At 35.9% G+C, this 16,200-nt stretch overlaps 1 protein-coding gene across 3 annotated transcripts in view; it reads right to left on the bottom strand.

Moving 5' to 3' along the window:
• Positions 1–16,200, bottom strand: part of LOC143909607 (uncharacterized) — a 61,327-nt gene continuing 45,127 nt past the window's right edge. For all 3 annotated transcript variants that reach the window (XM_077427677.1, XM_077427676.1, XM_077427678.1), the window contains one exon: positions 1–6,353. In XM_077427677.1, the coding sequence (XP_077283803.1) occupies positions 99–6,353 (6,255 nt within the window). In that variant the 3' untranslated portion in view covers positions 1–98. The remainder of the gene's footprint in view (positions 6,354–16,200) is intronic.

The following is a 16,200-nucleotide window of genomic DNA, read 5'->3' as shown; positions in this document are numbered from 1 at the left end:
ACAGTCTTAAAGCTTTACAAGTTTTTTTTTTGTTGACATTCACAAATACAAATATGATGTATTTAAATACAGGTATATATATACATAGCGTCGATGATTCACTTGCTTGAGTTGGACCTTTGGATGGATTTTTTCGATTTTTTTGCTACGCGGTCGTGTCCAGCCATGTGCATCACGAACGAGAACTCGTCTGGGTGCCCCTCGCCACACTTATCACACATTTTGTGAAATTTTGGCGCTTCTGGAGTTGGACTGGCCTTTGAGGTGACGACGAACCTTTTGCTGGTGCCCTTACTATTCTTGGGAGACTCGAGCCTAAACAGCATCTTCAAAGACTTGTTGGCCAACGCTTGATCCTTCTTAGTTACACTCACCGATACCGTTTTTGTAGTAGAATCCTTTTCGGACGAGTCAGAATCGATGGAACAATCGTTTTTAGCATGTTTTGCGATGAGACTTTTACGTTTGAAAACTCGACCGCATCTGCAAGTGTACTTTTTCTTGTGACTAGATTTAGAACATTCACCCTTTTCATTATTTTTACCTTTGACTTTCGATTTTTCCTTTTGTTTGCCTTCCAATATTTCGAGAAGATTGTCAGTAATCTTGACGTTGACAGGTTGCTTCTTAGCAATCGAAGTAGTCGCCACCGGTTCAGGTTGATCAAAATCATAAACACTATGTATATTTCCCAGCTGTTGATCTAAACCGTCATCTTCTTCTGCACTTGTCGCTGCGATATCAGTATTAACATCAATATTGACATCAGTATTGACATCGGTCAAAGTGTTAGTCTCAACAAGGTCGGTTTCCGAATTCAAATTTGAATCATCTTCATTAGTTATATTATTAACTTTTGCTACAAAATTATCTACTTTTTTCCTTAGAGACAAATCAGAATCATCGTTTATCAAATCGGAAAGTACGTTTTGTAAATGATCTTGAGGTTCAGTATCTGCACTCTTATTAGCCATCACACTATCAGAAACCAAATGATGCTCGTTATTAGAATTGTCATCGACATCCATTTTAGTGTCGTCGTCGTCGAAAATATCTCTTTCGAGTTTTAAATTGTTATCGACATCACCAGTCAAATTGAACGATGCGTTTTGTATCTGAGAATGAGCACATAAAGTCAACGTGTCGAGAATGTTGATTTTCGGTTTCTCATCTTCGACTTCTTCGACGTCCATTGTATCGTACGGATTTTCGTCGACGGCGACTGAATTAAACTGTTTGAAAAACTGACGAAAAAGTTCCAGATTCTGATACAACAGATAATAAGGACCTTTAGCTCGAGCAGCATCGCTGATCGACACTAATTCAGAGTACGGCCAATTAAACGCATTATCATTCAGTGGTATATTTTTTATTCGCTGCTTCTTACTGCGTCGCAATATGCGTTCCAGCATCGTGGGCTCAATTCTTAAACGGCACATTACATTCGGTATTTTTTTCGAAAAACCTTTAGACGTAGACGTAGTCTCTATTTGAGGTTCGGATTGCGATATATCATCACTGGATGTATCGTTATCGATAGTACGCGAAGTTCCCGGTAAATTATCACACACGTCTTGCTGTGACGTACTTATATCATCATTATTTTGCTCCGGTGACGATGTGTTCACATTGTTAGCATCCGAGTTGGATGAAGAGTGTGGCGAATGACTTTCAGTGACTTCTTCTTGGTTCATCTGATTCAAATCATCCTGATCTGGGACACTTGAATTTGGTGACGATGTGAGCACATTCATATTGTCATCTTTGGCAGGAGAAACAATAAGATTTTGTTGACTTTTCGAGATTATATTCTCCGTTGACTCGCACAAATCATCCTGATTTTCTTTTGGCGATGATGGAAGTTCATTCATGTGTTTATCTTTGGCTGCAATACTTGAATCCAGACGCTCCGGTTGAGCCCGCATAGCTTCCAAATTATCTAGATCCGCCTGTAACGCCGATATGAGTAAATTCATGTTGTTTTCTTTCCCAAAGCAAGTGTATGAATGCACTTCTTGAATATTCACGATTACGTCTTGGTTCAAAAGAGAATCTTCCGATTTTTCTTTTGGTGACGAGAGTGCATTCACATTATCTTCCATATGCTGTTCAAAAATTTGTTGAGTTGTGATAATCTCCTGTTTCGGGGGATTCGAATCTTCCAGACTTTCTTTTGATGACAATGGAAGTAAATTCATTTCGTTATATTCCGCAAGGGAGTCGGATTGTACTGACGTATCTTGACCTTCATTTTTCTTTGGGTAGCTAAAATCTTCCAGACTTTCTTTTGGCGAAGATAGGAGTGAATTCATTTCATATCCTTTCACGGGGGAATTACGTTCGGTAATTTCTTGATCTTCAATTTCCATTTGGTGACCTTCAATTTCCATTTCTTGATCTTCAATTTCCATTTTAGTATCTTCAAGATTTGAAGGTGATAAATTATTTTCGCTATCTTTTGCGGGAGAGTTGCACCGTTCGTGCACTTCTTGATATTCAATTTCAAGGGGGGGACTAACATTTTCAAGATTTTCATTTAATGGTGATGCCAGTAACTGCATTTCGATTTCTTCCGTAATAAAATCGTCTTGATCTTCCATTTCTTGATCATTTTCCATTAGATGATCTTCAAGATTTTCATTTGACAATGATGTGATTAAATTAATTGTGCCATCTTCCTCAGGAGAGTTACAACTTTCGTGCACTTCTTGATATTCATTTTTTTTTTGGTGACTGAAATCTTGAATATTTTCATTTAATGGTGATTTCACCAAATCCATTTCGACATCTTCCAAAGAAAAATCGGGTTGTTCTTCCACTTCTTGCTCATCTACCGTTAACTGACTAAAATCTTCAATGTTTTCATTTGATGATGCAAGTAAGTCGATTTCGTTACCTGTCGAATGAACACTATTTATTTCTTCATCTTCGGTTGGTACTATTTGATTCGAGTGACTAAAATCTTCAAGATTTTGCGATGATGTGAGTTTGTCAACTTCTTTTGCAGAGGAGTTATTTTGTTCATTCATTTTTTGATTTTCAATCAATACCATATTCGAGGGACACGCAATCGGTGAAATTCTCGATAATTTTAACATTGGGTTTTCGCAAATTACAGTTTGCTTTACGCAACTCTCTTGATTCTCCTTTGGCAACGAGGAAGAACGAATGGTGTAGTTATTTGCAATGATTGATTTCTGCGATGAATGCTGTGGATTTTCAGTGATTGTATTTTGTGTCACCTGATTCGAAGCAACTTGATTTTTATTTGGTGAAGAATATCCAATGTCAGTTTCCGGCGAATCATAATGCACAATCTCTTGAAACACGTTTGGTTTAGATTGACTAAAATTATTCAGATTGTTCTTAGATAATGTACACGCATATATTTCGTCATCTCCAGCGGTCGAATGAAGTTTTACAGGTTGGTTATTCATGTACTGTTTTGACACACTCAAATCACTTATATTTTTCTTTAACGGTCGACACATATGTTCTGGGTTGTTGTCATCAGGCTTTCGATTGTCAGGTAAAGTTTCGATTGTCACATGCATACTCGACTTCTTCGAATCATCTTGATGCGACAGTGCATTGCTATCTGCAATGCGTGTTGGGTGATATTCAACGGTCAAATTTGGCCTCGACAAACTCAAACCATACCGATTTTTTTTCGTCAATGATAAAAACATGTTGTCGTCTACATCAGTTTGATTTAAACTATTCGACGGTACTCGAAATTTAAACGTCCTTTTTTTTGGAATTTGGGAAGAATGACGCTGCGGAGTTTCAACGATCACATTTTGTGTCTGGTGACTCAAAGCATTCTGAATCTTCTCCGGCGGAGATTTTAATGCATAATTATTTACAATACGTGAAATCTCTCGTGGTTGATCCTGTAGCGTTTCATCAATCGTTTTTTGCGTTAGTTGAACCAAATCAGCGGTAGATGATTTACGTCGAGTTTCCGAAAGATCCAATGCACACTGGTCATTATTCGATGTATCTGAATACCTATTTTTTGCGGTAGGTGCTTTATTCTGTGAAGTTACAACCATTTTTGGGTTCGGTTGAATCAAAGAATTCCGATTTAATGTATTTATATTATCATCGGTTTTATCTACTATCGGCGATGGATGATGTGGTGGAGTTTCATCTATCACATTCAACGTCGCTTGATTCGAAACACGATTATCCTTCTTCGCATATGTTGGATGAAGCTGTTGACTATCAGCAGCTATGTTTTGCACCGGTTGAACAAACTCATCCTGGTTCCCACGCGGAGGTGATACAAATAAGTAACTATCGCTACAATTTGGTGAAATATGTATTATACGAGGTTGTGGAGCTTCGGCAGTCAAATTTTCAATTGGTTGATTCAAGCTAACTTGATTTATTTTCTGCGACGATTTAAGTAAATGCGCATTGTTATTTTCATTTGATGAATGCTGTTGACTTTTATTCACTTCATTTTCACTATGCTGTTTCATATTCCGTGATGTATTCTCTTCTATGATGGGTGAAACTCTTGTCGGATGACATTTACTTAACACTGAAGTTTTGTTAAACGGGTTTGTTTTATTATCTATGCGTACGAATCGCAATTTGCAATGCTGAGGAGTGTCACCTAATGTATTTTGGGTTTGTCGACTCAAACTATTCTTATTTTCAATTGTCGGCGATGTTAATGGATTAACATTTGGAAACATTGGCATTTGGTGATGTTGAGGAGTGTCACGCAAAGTATTTTGCGTTGTTTGACTCAAACTATTTCGATTTATTCTCGACAGTGATATCAACGGATTTACAATCGGAATTTGCCGATTTTGAGAAGTGTCACTTAACGTATTTTGGGTTTGTTGGCTCATACTAATCTGATTTTCGATTGTCGGCGATGTTAATGGATTTACATTCGGAAACATTGGCATTTGGCAATGTTGAGGAGTGTTACCGAACGCATTTTGGGTTGGTTGACTCAAAATATTCTGATTTTTAATTGACAGTGATGTTAATGGATTTACATTTGGAAACATTGGCATTTGGCGATGTTGAGGAGTGTCACCTAACATATTTTGGGGTGGTTGACACAAAATATTCTGATTTTTTCTTGACGGCGATATCAACGGATTTACATTTGGAAATATTGGAATTTGGCAATGTTGAGGAGTGTTACCGAACGCATTTTGGGTTGGTTGACTCAAAATATTCAGATTTTCTGTCGATGACGATGTTAACGGATTCACGTTATTATTATCGACAGGTACATCTGTAGAAATTCGCAATTGGCGATGTCGATTAGCGTCACGGAAAATATCTAGTGTCGTTTGACTCGAATTATTCATACCTGTTCTAACTTGTGATGAAAGATGCTGTTGACCCAATCCACCATGATCCGTATTCGGTGGTGGTGTATCTACATTTATAATTTCGACAACTGGAATTGGGTGATTCAATGGAGCTTTGGCGAATGCCTTTTGCATCGGCTGACTCAAACCATCCCGATTCGTATTCCGTGGCGGCGAAGTGAAAACATTATCATTCGTAGCTGGGGCGACTTGTGTTGAATGATGTGGACAATATTTGTCTGTATTTTGCAAAGGTTGACCCAATCCACAATGAGTCCTACCTGGTGGAGATGCAAATGAATACACGTTGGCTGCAGGTAATGGATGCTGTTGTGTAACTTCATGGGCTATATTTTGCGCCGACGTCTTCGAACCATGCGGATTTAAAGGTGGACATGAGTTTTTTTTTACGGGAGGTTTTACAGTTTTACGTTGCTTCGGCAAACTCGCACCATTCTTGTCCTTCTTCTGCCGTGCCATATGATTCAAATCAATGCCGGAGTGAGCCTGCACCGGTTGGTTTTGAGTCGAATAATTAGTATCATTTAAAATTTGTGCAGAAGTTTCATCAACGATGATTATTTCCGGTGCATGTGGATGGTTATGGCAGACAGGATATTTTCTCTTCTGCGGTATACCTTGGGCGCGTTGGTCTTCGAATTGAGCTGATGGATTGTAATAATTCGGTATGTTATTATAAACTGGATTTCGGTAGTTTGCCCGATGCTGGAAGATTCTAGGGGCCGATTGACCTCGATGAAAGGGATAGTTCGGCTGATGGCTCGTAGGTGGATAATATCTGAATGGAGGTTGAGAGTAGAATGGAAGCAAAGGCCATCTGTATAAAAGGCTTTCTCTAAGTAATGGGTGTGCATATTGGGGCTGCGGGGGTCGATCCCCATAATAGTTGAATCTGGGATTGTAATTATTGTTTTCACAATAAGGATTGTGATAATTTGCATAATGGTGTGCATCATCTTCACCCATGTCATCAGTTTCTTTCACCGGTAACTGAAATAGAGAAGAGAATGGTATAAATATGAGATGGTCATGCATATTGTTTTATAGTGTTGCGATTCCCAACCGTGGTACCCGAGGGGTGTGTTTAGAGATAAGCAAAAAAATATTCAAAATGTCGGAAAAACATTGTTTTTCAAATCATTATTTTAACAAATGATTATTTTTGACTTTTCTAAGAAACTAAATTTATATTGAAATTAATATTAAATGAAAAATAAAATAAAGTCAAAAATTAACGACATTTCAACCAACTCTTGCCTTAACCCTTTGGATGCAGACCAACGCCGATCGGCGTTTTGCCAACAATTCTATGAGACTGAAATACGCCGATAGGCGTTGTTTTTTGAGTGTGTAAATAATAAACAAGCATTGAACAAATAAAATCATTGAACATTTTTATAAACCTGGTGGACACCGGAATTTCTGAATTTATAACTAGAGTACGGATAGCCAAGGTGCCACTCATTGTTCAATTGTTGTAAATGCTTTGTAAAAAAAAGTTTGTCAAACCTTTAACAATGCATTTACAACATTTGAACAATGAACGGCACCTTGATTATCCGGGCTTTATTTATAACCAGGCGCGGCTCGTGCATAGGAACTGCGGCGCTGCAGCACCCCCAGAAAAAATACAAAAAAATCACATTTGTATACATTTACAACTTGTGAATATAATTTAAATAAGAATGATTAGATATTTGACATAATCATTATTAATGAGTATGTCAAATATATCTAAACACAAGTTGTAAATGCGATTTTTTTTGTAATTTTCTTGGGGGTGCTGCAGTGCCGCAGTTCCTATGCACGAGCCGCGCCTGTTTATAACCATAGCAGAATTTCTCGATTAAAATCTCCAACTGCTGAGTATTTTAAATTGTGGCTTGGCATTTAAATTGTGAGCATTACGTTTTAACAACAATGAAGAAGATGGAACTAGTTTTGGAAAAATACATTCATTAATAGACTTCTTTTTATTTATTTTATATTGTTACAAGGTATATTAGAAAGTCTAAACACACCTTAACAAAACTCGAAATCCTCGGCGGCAGTTAACTAGGGTTTGTTTGGATTAGCTAAAATTTTTATTGCTGCTTTCTATTGGATTTCTAAATAATTCTAGTTGGAAATGTTGGCCAAAGTTTCAGCGTGGCGGGCTTTCAACAGAAAATACGTCAGCACTCAAAGGGTTAAACAGATTGACGATAGAATTTTTGAAGATGAGAATGGGATAAGAATTTTTGAAAGATTTAAATATGTACGAGCTACATAATCAGGTTGGGAGGACAGGGAGGGGAGGGGGGGCGTTTGAGGATTAAATAAAATACAAAAACAATGTTATAATATGGGGGTAAAATTTTTGAAAATGGGTTACCAAGCCGAAAAAAGTTGGGAGTTGCTGCAATAGTGGATTACGCCAATATGCCAGACTATTAAAAATCACATTAAATTATTTATATGCACACATATAAAACAATGTATAAAACTTACCATCATACCACAAACATAATGGTTGTCAAAAATCAACAAATATATGCACAAGCTTGATTTGTAAGAATAACGGAAAGGTAAGCAAGTTTCAGTTTTGAACCAGTGGCGTGGCAAGGATTAAAGCGCATACACACAGAATCGTACGGCACGGCATGCCTAGACAGACTCCAGCTGTGAAAGGGTGTCTTCATGTCGTTATTACTTATTATCTTCGATCTTATTATTTCGTTGTACGATCTTATTATTTCGACAAGTTTCTCCTACATTTCTTCAAATATGATAATCACTGTTAATACAAATAAAATATACCACCGAAAACACTATCTAAAAAAAAAACCCCCGTACCGTGTAACACTCTGTGTATCTGCGCCCTAGATGGTGCCCGGGGTATGCATTTTTTTGCCCCCTCCTCCACCCCCACAAGACGCCCAGACACAATATACATATATACGCGTATATATAGAAAGCATTGCCTTAAATGCAACTTCCGCTTTCACAGTCGAGATCAAATCTGACGCAACATTATTGCATTTAATACTTTCAATATAAGAATTTTGTAAAGAATAAAGAATTTTGTAAAAGAATTCAAATTCATTGTACATTTCGAAGTGAACCTAAGCTTATATTTTGTGGCAAATATATTTGAATTCATGTCGCCCCTAAACTTGGTGCGACCTGGACATCAATACCCCCGTTGCCCTTCCCCCTTTTTACAACACGGTTTGGATCCGTTATAACAGTTGAATGAAATATAATAAATATGTATGTGTTTGGTTTTTTATATTTATTAATTTGGATGTATGTATTGTTCGCAATCGATTGAATAAAGAAATTTCCATCTTGGTCACCCCACTTGATCTTTAACGTTTCAAGTACAGATCTATTACTGAGAGTTGGCGCGCTCTCTTACTCGCACAGAAAGGGAGAAAAATAGCCGTATTTCCAGAAAAATAAGGTATTTATCACTACATTATATGCGAATGCCCATATCTAAAACATTTCGCCCTGCAAATAAAAAGAGTGCCCCTCTCTAAAATAGTTCGTACGACAGATTCAGTGTTCGCCCGACAAATCAAACGTCAAATGGGTTGTCAGTAACAAAAATAAATACCGATCCTAACAACCTAATCTTAAATGAATAAAACCAACCCTAACGTAATCTAACCCTTAAATAAATAAGTGTTAGCTACTAAGATATTATGATGTGTTTGTATGGATATTACGATGTGTGGACCATGTGAAGAGTGGGAATGGACAGGAGCGGGGCGACGCGCTATCATCCAACTGTCAAAAATTATAATTTCACTGATAGGGGCCAGTGAAAATGTAATTGGATATGATTTCACTGAACTATAAAATTTTATTTTTGTTCCTGACAACTCGTTTGACGTTTAATTTGGCGGGCAAACGCCGACTCTGTAGTGCGAGCTATTTTAGAGATGTTAATTTGACATTAAATGTCGTTTTGACATTTGTCGTGTAATTTATTTTACAGCCGTGCCAAAAAAATTATCCTTTTTTATTATTAAATGTACATATGTAGACAATTCTTTATATGCGTTTTCTTTGTTGTTACATATTTTTCGTGTACGATTTTAAAACCCAACCCCAACAACTGCATTACACTATATTTCATTTTCTCGCGTGAAACGGATTTACTCACGGATTAAATGTTCACTGGAAAGTGCACTCACTGCTACTAATGCATCACGAAGATTACAAAATAAGCCAACAAAACAATAAAACAACTCGGAAAGCCTCCCCCATGGACAAAATTAAAAATTCAATAACGCATAATAACCAGTAAATCAGTTATAGTATATATGTATGTATGTAAACATATTATGCAAAGCCGATTAATTAATAATCGATGTCCTCCAGGACCATTTACCGTATATGCATGTACATATTATACACAAATCGTGTCGTTAGAACGCAAAGGTGATAACTAGTCACCGGAGCCTGAGGGGGCCGTGTATTGTTCAAAGGTTGTAAATGCATTGTTAAAGGTTTGCCGAACAATGGATAGCACTGTGACTATCCTTATCACAGTGCTATCCATTATCCTTATTGATGACCAAAATGAGCAATATGGCAAAGTATGAAAACGATCGGATAAGAGGCAAATATTTTCCTGAATTGTAATCGTAATGAAAAAGCGATTTGTAAAAATGGTTGTGTTGGAGTTATCGTTTTTGAATTCTAATGACCAGACATCGGATCACTGGCGGATCAAGGAAATTTGCAGGGTGGGGGCCATTTATAATTTTTAATACACATATATTTTTTACAAAAATAAGACCTATATTCAATTATATTATTAAGTTATTGTTATATAAACTTATTAATTTATGAAGCACATTTCAACTAGAAAAAAAGCGGAAATTCCCAGTGTAGGCGAAGGATCATGGATCAGCTGAATTGATTATGCTCATGATAACATTTTATACATGAAGGGCAGAGTGATCTGCTCACATCCCCGATTTAATGATTTTACTTTTTAGACCAAAATGGCGCGTTTGAATTGCGTTTTTAAGGGCCGAATGCGAATTTTAATTATTATTTGCATGTATGATATTATGTATGTAGTCCTCTAGGGTGGTGGCCATTAACCTCGTGCCACCACCGTGGATCCGCCAGTGCATCAGATGGTCATCGGGGCAATGGCAAGAGAGCAAAAAAAGCTTGTAAAAAATCAAAACCAAAACCAAAAAGCAAAAACCTCTGCCCTGATCCCTATCCAATGGCATAGTATTTACAAACCCTATTCCATATTGCACAAAAGAGAGGCACATAGTGAAAGAGTGAGATACAACACTAGTTTCCACCAATCACCACCAGGTGTCCCCTCTCTAGATCCGTCGACGAGCCAGCTCGGAATGAAGCACGGAACAAATCTTCTTCTTTCTTCTTTCGAATATGATTGGTTAAGATATTTAATATCGTGAAGTAAATCCATCCCTGATACATGTATATGTATGTATATATATATATATATATATATATATATATATATATATATATATATATATATATATATATATATATATATATATATATATATATATATATATATGTACATACATACATATGTTTCAGCGGTATTTTATATAAAATACAATCCCAAATTACCATTTGTACCGACGACATGTTTTATAAGCTTTATTCGTTAGTCGTTGATATTTATAATATTTTACCTACATATACATATACAATCAGGATTGTTACTTCGAGTAGAAAAATTAAGTTGAATATGTAATGTTTTATAAGTTAAAAGAAAGCCAAATTATTATTTTTTTCAATTTAATAATCAAAAAAATACAAAAGGCACTTGCCTAGTCTGCTGCACCTTTGAACCGGCCCTGCTCTCATCATAGAAAGAAAATTGGTCGATGGGTAGCGTCAATTGTTATTTGTAAAAGCATCCACCACCTTCAGTCATTACTAGTCACCGGAGCCTGAGGGGGCCGTGTATTGTTCAAAGGTTGTAAATGCATTGTTAAAGGTTTGCCGAACAATGGATAGCACTGTGACTATCCTACCTCTAGTCATTACCAGAGATTGGCGAACAAGTTGCTTTTGCTCACAAAAATGGTTCAAAAAATTGTCAATTACTATTGTCCTACAGAGCAAGAGAGCAAAAAGGTTGACAATAGTAAATCACAATAGTGAACCATTTTTTTGTGGGTAAAACCAACTTGTCCGCCGATTTATGGTCATTACATCATTATATACTGGTTTTAACATACTATGTACAATTTACATATGTAAATAATTATATTTTTTATCTGTGTTATTTTCTGTATGGGGCCTTTTACACTGATAGATAAATAGAATCTGTCGAACGTGATTTAATTCTCAAATGTCAATTTTAGCGAGATGATCGCATTGCATTCAATATATGTATACCTAGTAGTATACATTAAACCAGGTACGATCAGATTATTCCGCTAGTATCCCGTGGAGAACGTGCAACCGACATATGTGTGTGTATATAGTACATACGATGCGGTGCATATTTCCGGAATAAAATTAATACGCCAACGCCATTGACTAGGGTTGAAATTGGAAGCGAAAACTTGTTTACTGAAAATAGAGTGAGGCGGGGAAACCTTGTAAAATGAAATTTACATGATGAAAATTTTCGTTATTTAGCTACCCTTTGGCTGTCATATGACGTTGGAAACTGATAGCGAAATAAATTAAGTGCCACACATTTTTAAAAAGATAAAACAAAAACGAGCGTTAATATTGCGAGATGGCCTGTTAATATACCCAGATACGTTTAGGATAAAATAATGTGAACATCATATTCATATATGTATGTACATGCATATGATATTCATGCAGCACTATTTACATATGTTTAACCCTTTGAGTGCCGACGTCTTTTCTGTTGAAGGCCCGCCACGCTGAAAATTTTGCCAACATTTCCAACTAGAATTATTTAGAAATCCAATAGAAAGCAGGTATAAAAATTGTAGCTAATCCAAACAAACCCTAGTTAACTGCCCGCGACGATTTCGCGTTTTGTAAAGGTGTGTTTAGACATTCTAATATACCTTGTAACAATATAAAATAAATAAAATATGTCTCTTAATGAATGTATTTTTCCAAAACTAGTTCCATCTTCTTCATTATTGTTGAAATATAATGCTCACAATGTAAATGCCAAGCCACAATCTAAAATACTCAGCGATTAGCGATATCCACCGAGAAATTCTGCTATGGTTATAAATTCAGAAATTCCGGTGTCAACCAGACTTTATAATCATTGACACGGATTACACGATCCATGTTCAATGTATTTTTTTTTCAATTCTACCTGGTAAAGCTTAGCGAGTAGTATTCTTGTTTATTTTTTACACACTCAAAAAAACAACGCCGATAGGCGTATTTCAGACTGATGGCCTTGTTGGCAAAACGCCGATCGGCGTTGTTCAGCATTCAAAGGGTTAAAGTGATGAAACCTGTCCAGATATAAAAATTGCGGTCACGAAATAGTCGTCAACATACAAAATTCGATTTGAACATATTGTAATGTAGGAATTCCGGACCAATGTAAAGTGGAGAGTTTGTGACAAATAACGTTTATGGGGAATGCCGGGCCTGTCCGGACTACTGCATGTCCGATAACTCGGCTAACTGCCTTTAAAAGTTTACGGTGGTTCATGAGTCGTAGACTAAATGCTGTGAACCGACTTTAGCTTATCATTTGGATACGTGAACTCACCCCAACACAACAAAATGTAGCTATTCTATCGACAAACACCGGTTTTATATATCCGAATATTTTAAATATGCATGTTTTTCCTGTTCGACTTTATCATAAATAAGTTCAAAATAAATAATGTTAAGTCTAATTTTGAGGAATCTATCATAAAAAATTTATTTTTCAAAAATTTCATCTAAGACGCAAGTTTTCCTTTCACAATTGTTGAAAATATTGAATAGGAAGACAATTTTGCTCGCTCGTTCTGAAAAAGTTTCGCAACACTGGTTTGTTTTACACAACGTTTCATTTATTTTTTGCATAACTTACGCAATATTGCGAATTGACTGTAAATCACCAGGTCAACTAATAACTATTTTTACAAAGTGTTATTATTAGTAGTCACCGGAGCCTGAGGGGGCCGTGTATTGTTCAAAGGTTGTAAATGCATTGTTAAAGGTTTGCCGAACAATGGATAGCACTGTGACTATCCTATCTCTAATTATTAGCATGGCTCGGTGGTTACGTTAATTACGATCACCGAGAGAGCTGACCGCAATTGAAAATAATTTATTCTGAGTATAATCTTTAATGCTGCTAGTCAGAATTGGTTTTTTGTGAATCCAAGTCAATGGTTTCCTATCAGAGTTTGCCAATTTATCTGATTTCATTGATGGAGCGGTTCCTCCATCAAATTGGCAAAAACCTTCCTACTCACTATGTCACCACTATTTGAATATGATTTCAAATTTATTATCTATAACATATGCAGATGTCTCGCTAATTTTCTTATATATATAGTATTTGAATTATGCTTATATTCTGGTCACAGTGACGCGTTAGTATGTAAATAGTATTTTAATATGTAAATAAATAATAATTCAAAGGCTAAACAGTTAAACAGTTACTTTTTTCACTTTCATATACATATTTTATAATCACTTAATATGAGCAAGGACTAAGGTATGTACATAGTTCAAGTCTGAATAATAATTGATAGAAGTTTTACGTTTTCGCGCATAGGAGTCAAATTTCATGGCGAAAGATCTTATCCAGAAAGTTTTCGCGATTACAACATACGCATGTACCAGACAACCTTGAAATTGAAATCTGCTGACGAAAGTCCACCATTTTAACATTAGGGCGTCCACGCTTTCAGAAACCTCGCATACCAACACGTACCAGACTTGTGTAATGTTACATTTCTCAGAGGGTAAAAGCCAAAAACACCAGTACGTTACTTAATTTGGTGATAAATTTGAAAATACTCTGGCCGAAGCGAGATCTCGACTGCTATGAGGAAAAAGTTATACAAAACACAATCCTTCAGAATGTGCTCAAGATTTTTCAAATAAATCAGTTAATAGAAACGAACCTTTTCGGTAGAAATATATAAACCATCGAAAATATCTCGAAACTCCTCTTGAGCTAGCACTTGATGTGAAAAAAGTCGATGTGATAATTAAATTTGATTAGTAAAAATCTTCGTTGCTGAGAAACATCACTATCGTTAAGTAGTTGACAATAGTCAATAGTGAACCATTTTTTGTAACTAGATCGGATACACGTGGTTTTTATTTTTTAGAAATGGTTAAGGCAAAGGAAAAGGCTTCAAAGCAAGCGGACTAAAAGCTTGTGGAAACATGTCCTTTTAATAAAATGACAATAAAGCGTGTAGTCGATCTCTGGTTATAAGATTTATAATTTCAACCCATAATTTTATATTCAAGCGTTTTTCGTGGAAGGTTAAATCTCAACAACCGATGTGTGACCTTAGACGTCTTTAATGAAGAGGCTCTAGTCAATAATTGTTCGCAACTAGTTTTCAAGCTTTTATTGTTTAATAATTCAATTTTAAACTTAATTAGTAAACAATTAACAAAAATAGATAAAAAAGTGTCCGGTTTGTAAACAACAATTGACTAATATTTCCGGGTAGGTTTAAGAATTAAAAAATCATTTGAAACGACATATGCCATGCATAGACAAACGGACAAAGATATTTTCTGCATAAAGGGTTCTATGAAGTACACTAATTATTGACCGTAACCAATTGATACTAAATGTGTCTAAAATAGAATAAGTAGAAACGAAAAAGAAGTATTCAGTTTCTAGATGACAATGGACTCTAGTGTTTTTGGTAAAAGATGTGCATTGTTGCACTCGCATTATTGCACGTGAAGAATGCATTTGTTTGTTAGCTCACACGTATCCAACAGAGATCGCGATCTTTTCTATTTGTGATATAGAATAATTTATTCTATATCTATTATAGTATTCTATAACTATGATCTTGTCTCAACGAAAAATGTCAGAGCTTGAAGTTTACCGGCCGGGTTGAGGAAATTTAAGCTTCCGCATTAACAGACGAAAGCCTATAAATGTCTACAGCGCTATGGTAAATTAAATTTATACGTAATACAATTTTTATAAGGGTGGCTCTATCTGTCTAGTGACTGCAGACGCCACTGCACTTTTTTATCATTTATTTGTGACAAATTGCGAACATCCGCAAGGAAACGGATGTTCTTTGAAGTTGCATCGAAGACATACATACATACGTACATATATCGTATATAATATGTAAAAAAATAGCCTAATGCGTGCATGTTCGTCATGTACGCGGCATATATTATAATAATATTTTTAATTTAATCATTTGTTTATGTCGGTCGATCAAATCGAGTGCACAATCACATATGTGTACACAGGCCAATAGTATGATGTACATAATTCACGTATAAAATGTTCCTGTTAAAATATCACAATAGCACAATAAGATATTCGGCACATACAAATGTAATAATAATATAATTAGAGGTAGGATAGTCAAATCTCATTCAATGCATAAGATTATTGTGAAACGCATGTTGCAATATATAATATTATATGTTTCGGTGAACTTTCCCATAAATTACAATGGTGGGATTTTAGTCTTCAAATTTCTAGGAACTGAAAGTAAACTTAACGCCATGCGTATTTCGAGACATAATAAACCTGTCAAACCTTTGAAGGCTCACGAAAAAGGAGCCGACAAATGACAGTCGGCAATACAAATATGATGCTGAATACTAATTGGCGAATACCTTACTTATTTATATAGGAATACCGACTTCTTTGCCTTTGACGCTAAAT

Source organism: Arctopsyche grandis, chromosome 3 (genome assembly GCF_051622035.1).
Source record: "Arctopsyche grandis isolate Sample6627 chromosome 3, ASM5162203v2, whole genome shotgun sequence".
Lineage (NCBI taxonomy): Eukaryota > Metazoa > Arthropoda > Insecta > Trichoptera > Hydropsychidae > Arctopsyche > Arctopsyche grandis.
Note: the sequence above shows the minus strand (reverse complement) of the source record. Positions and strands in the feature narration are given on the sequence as shown.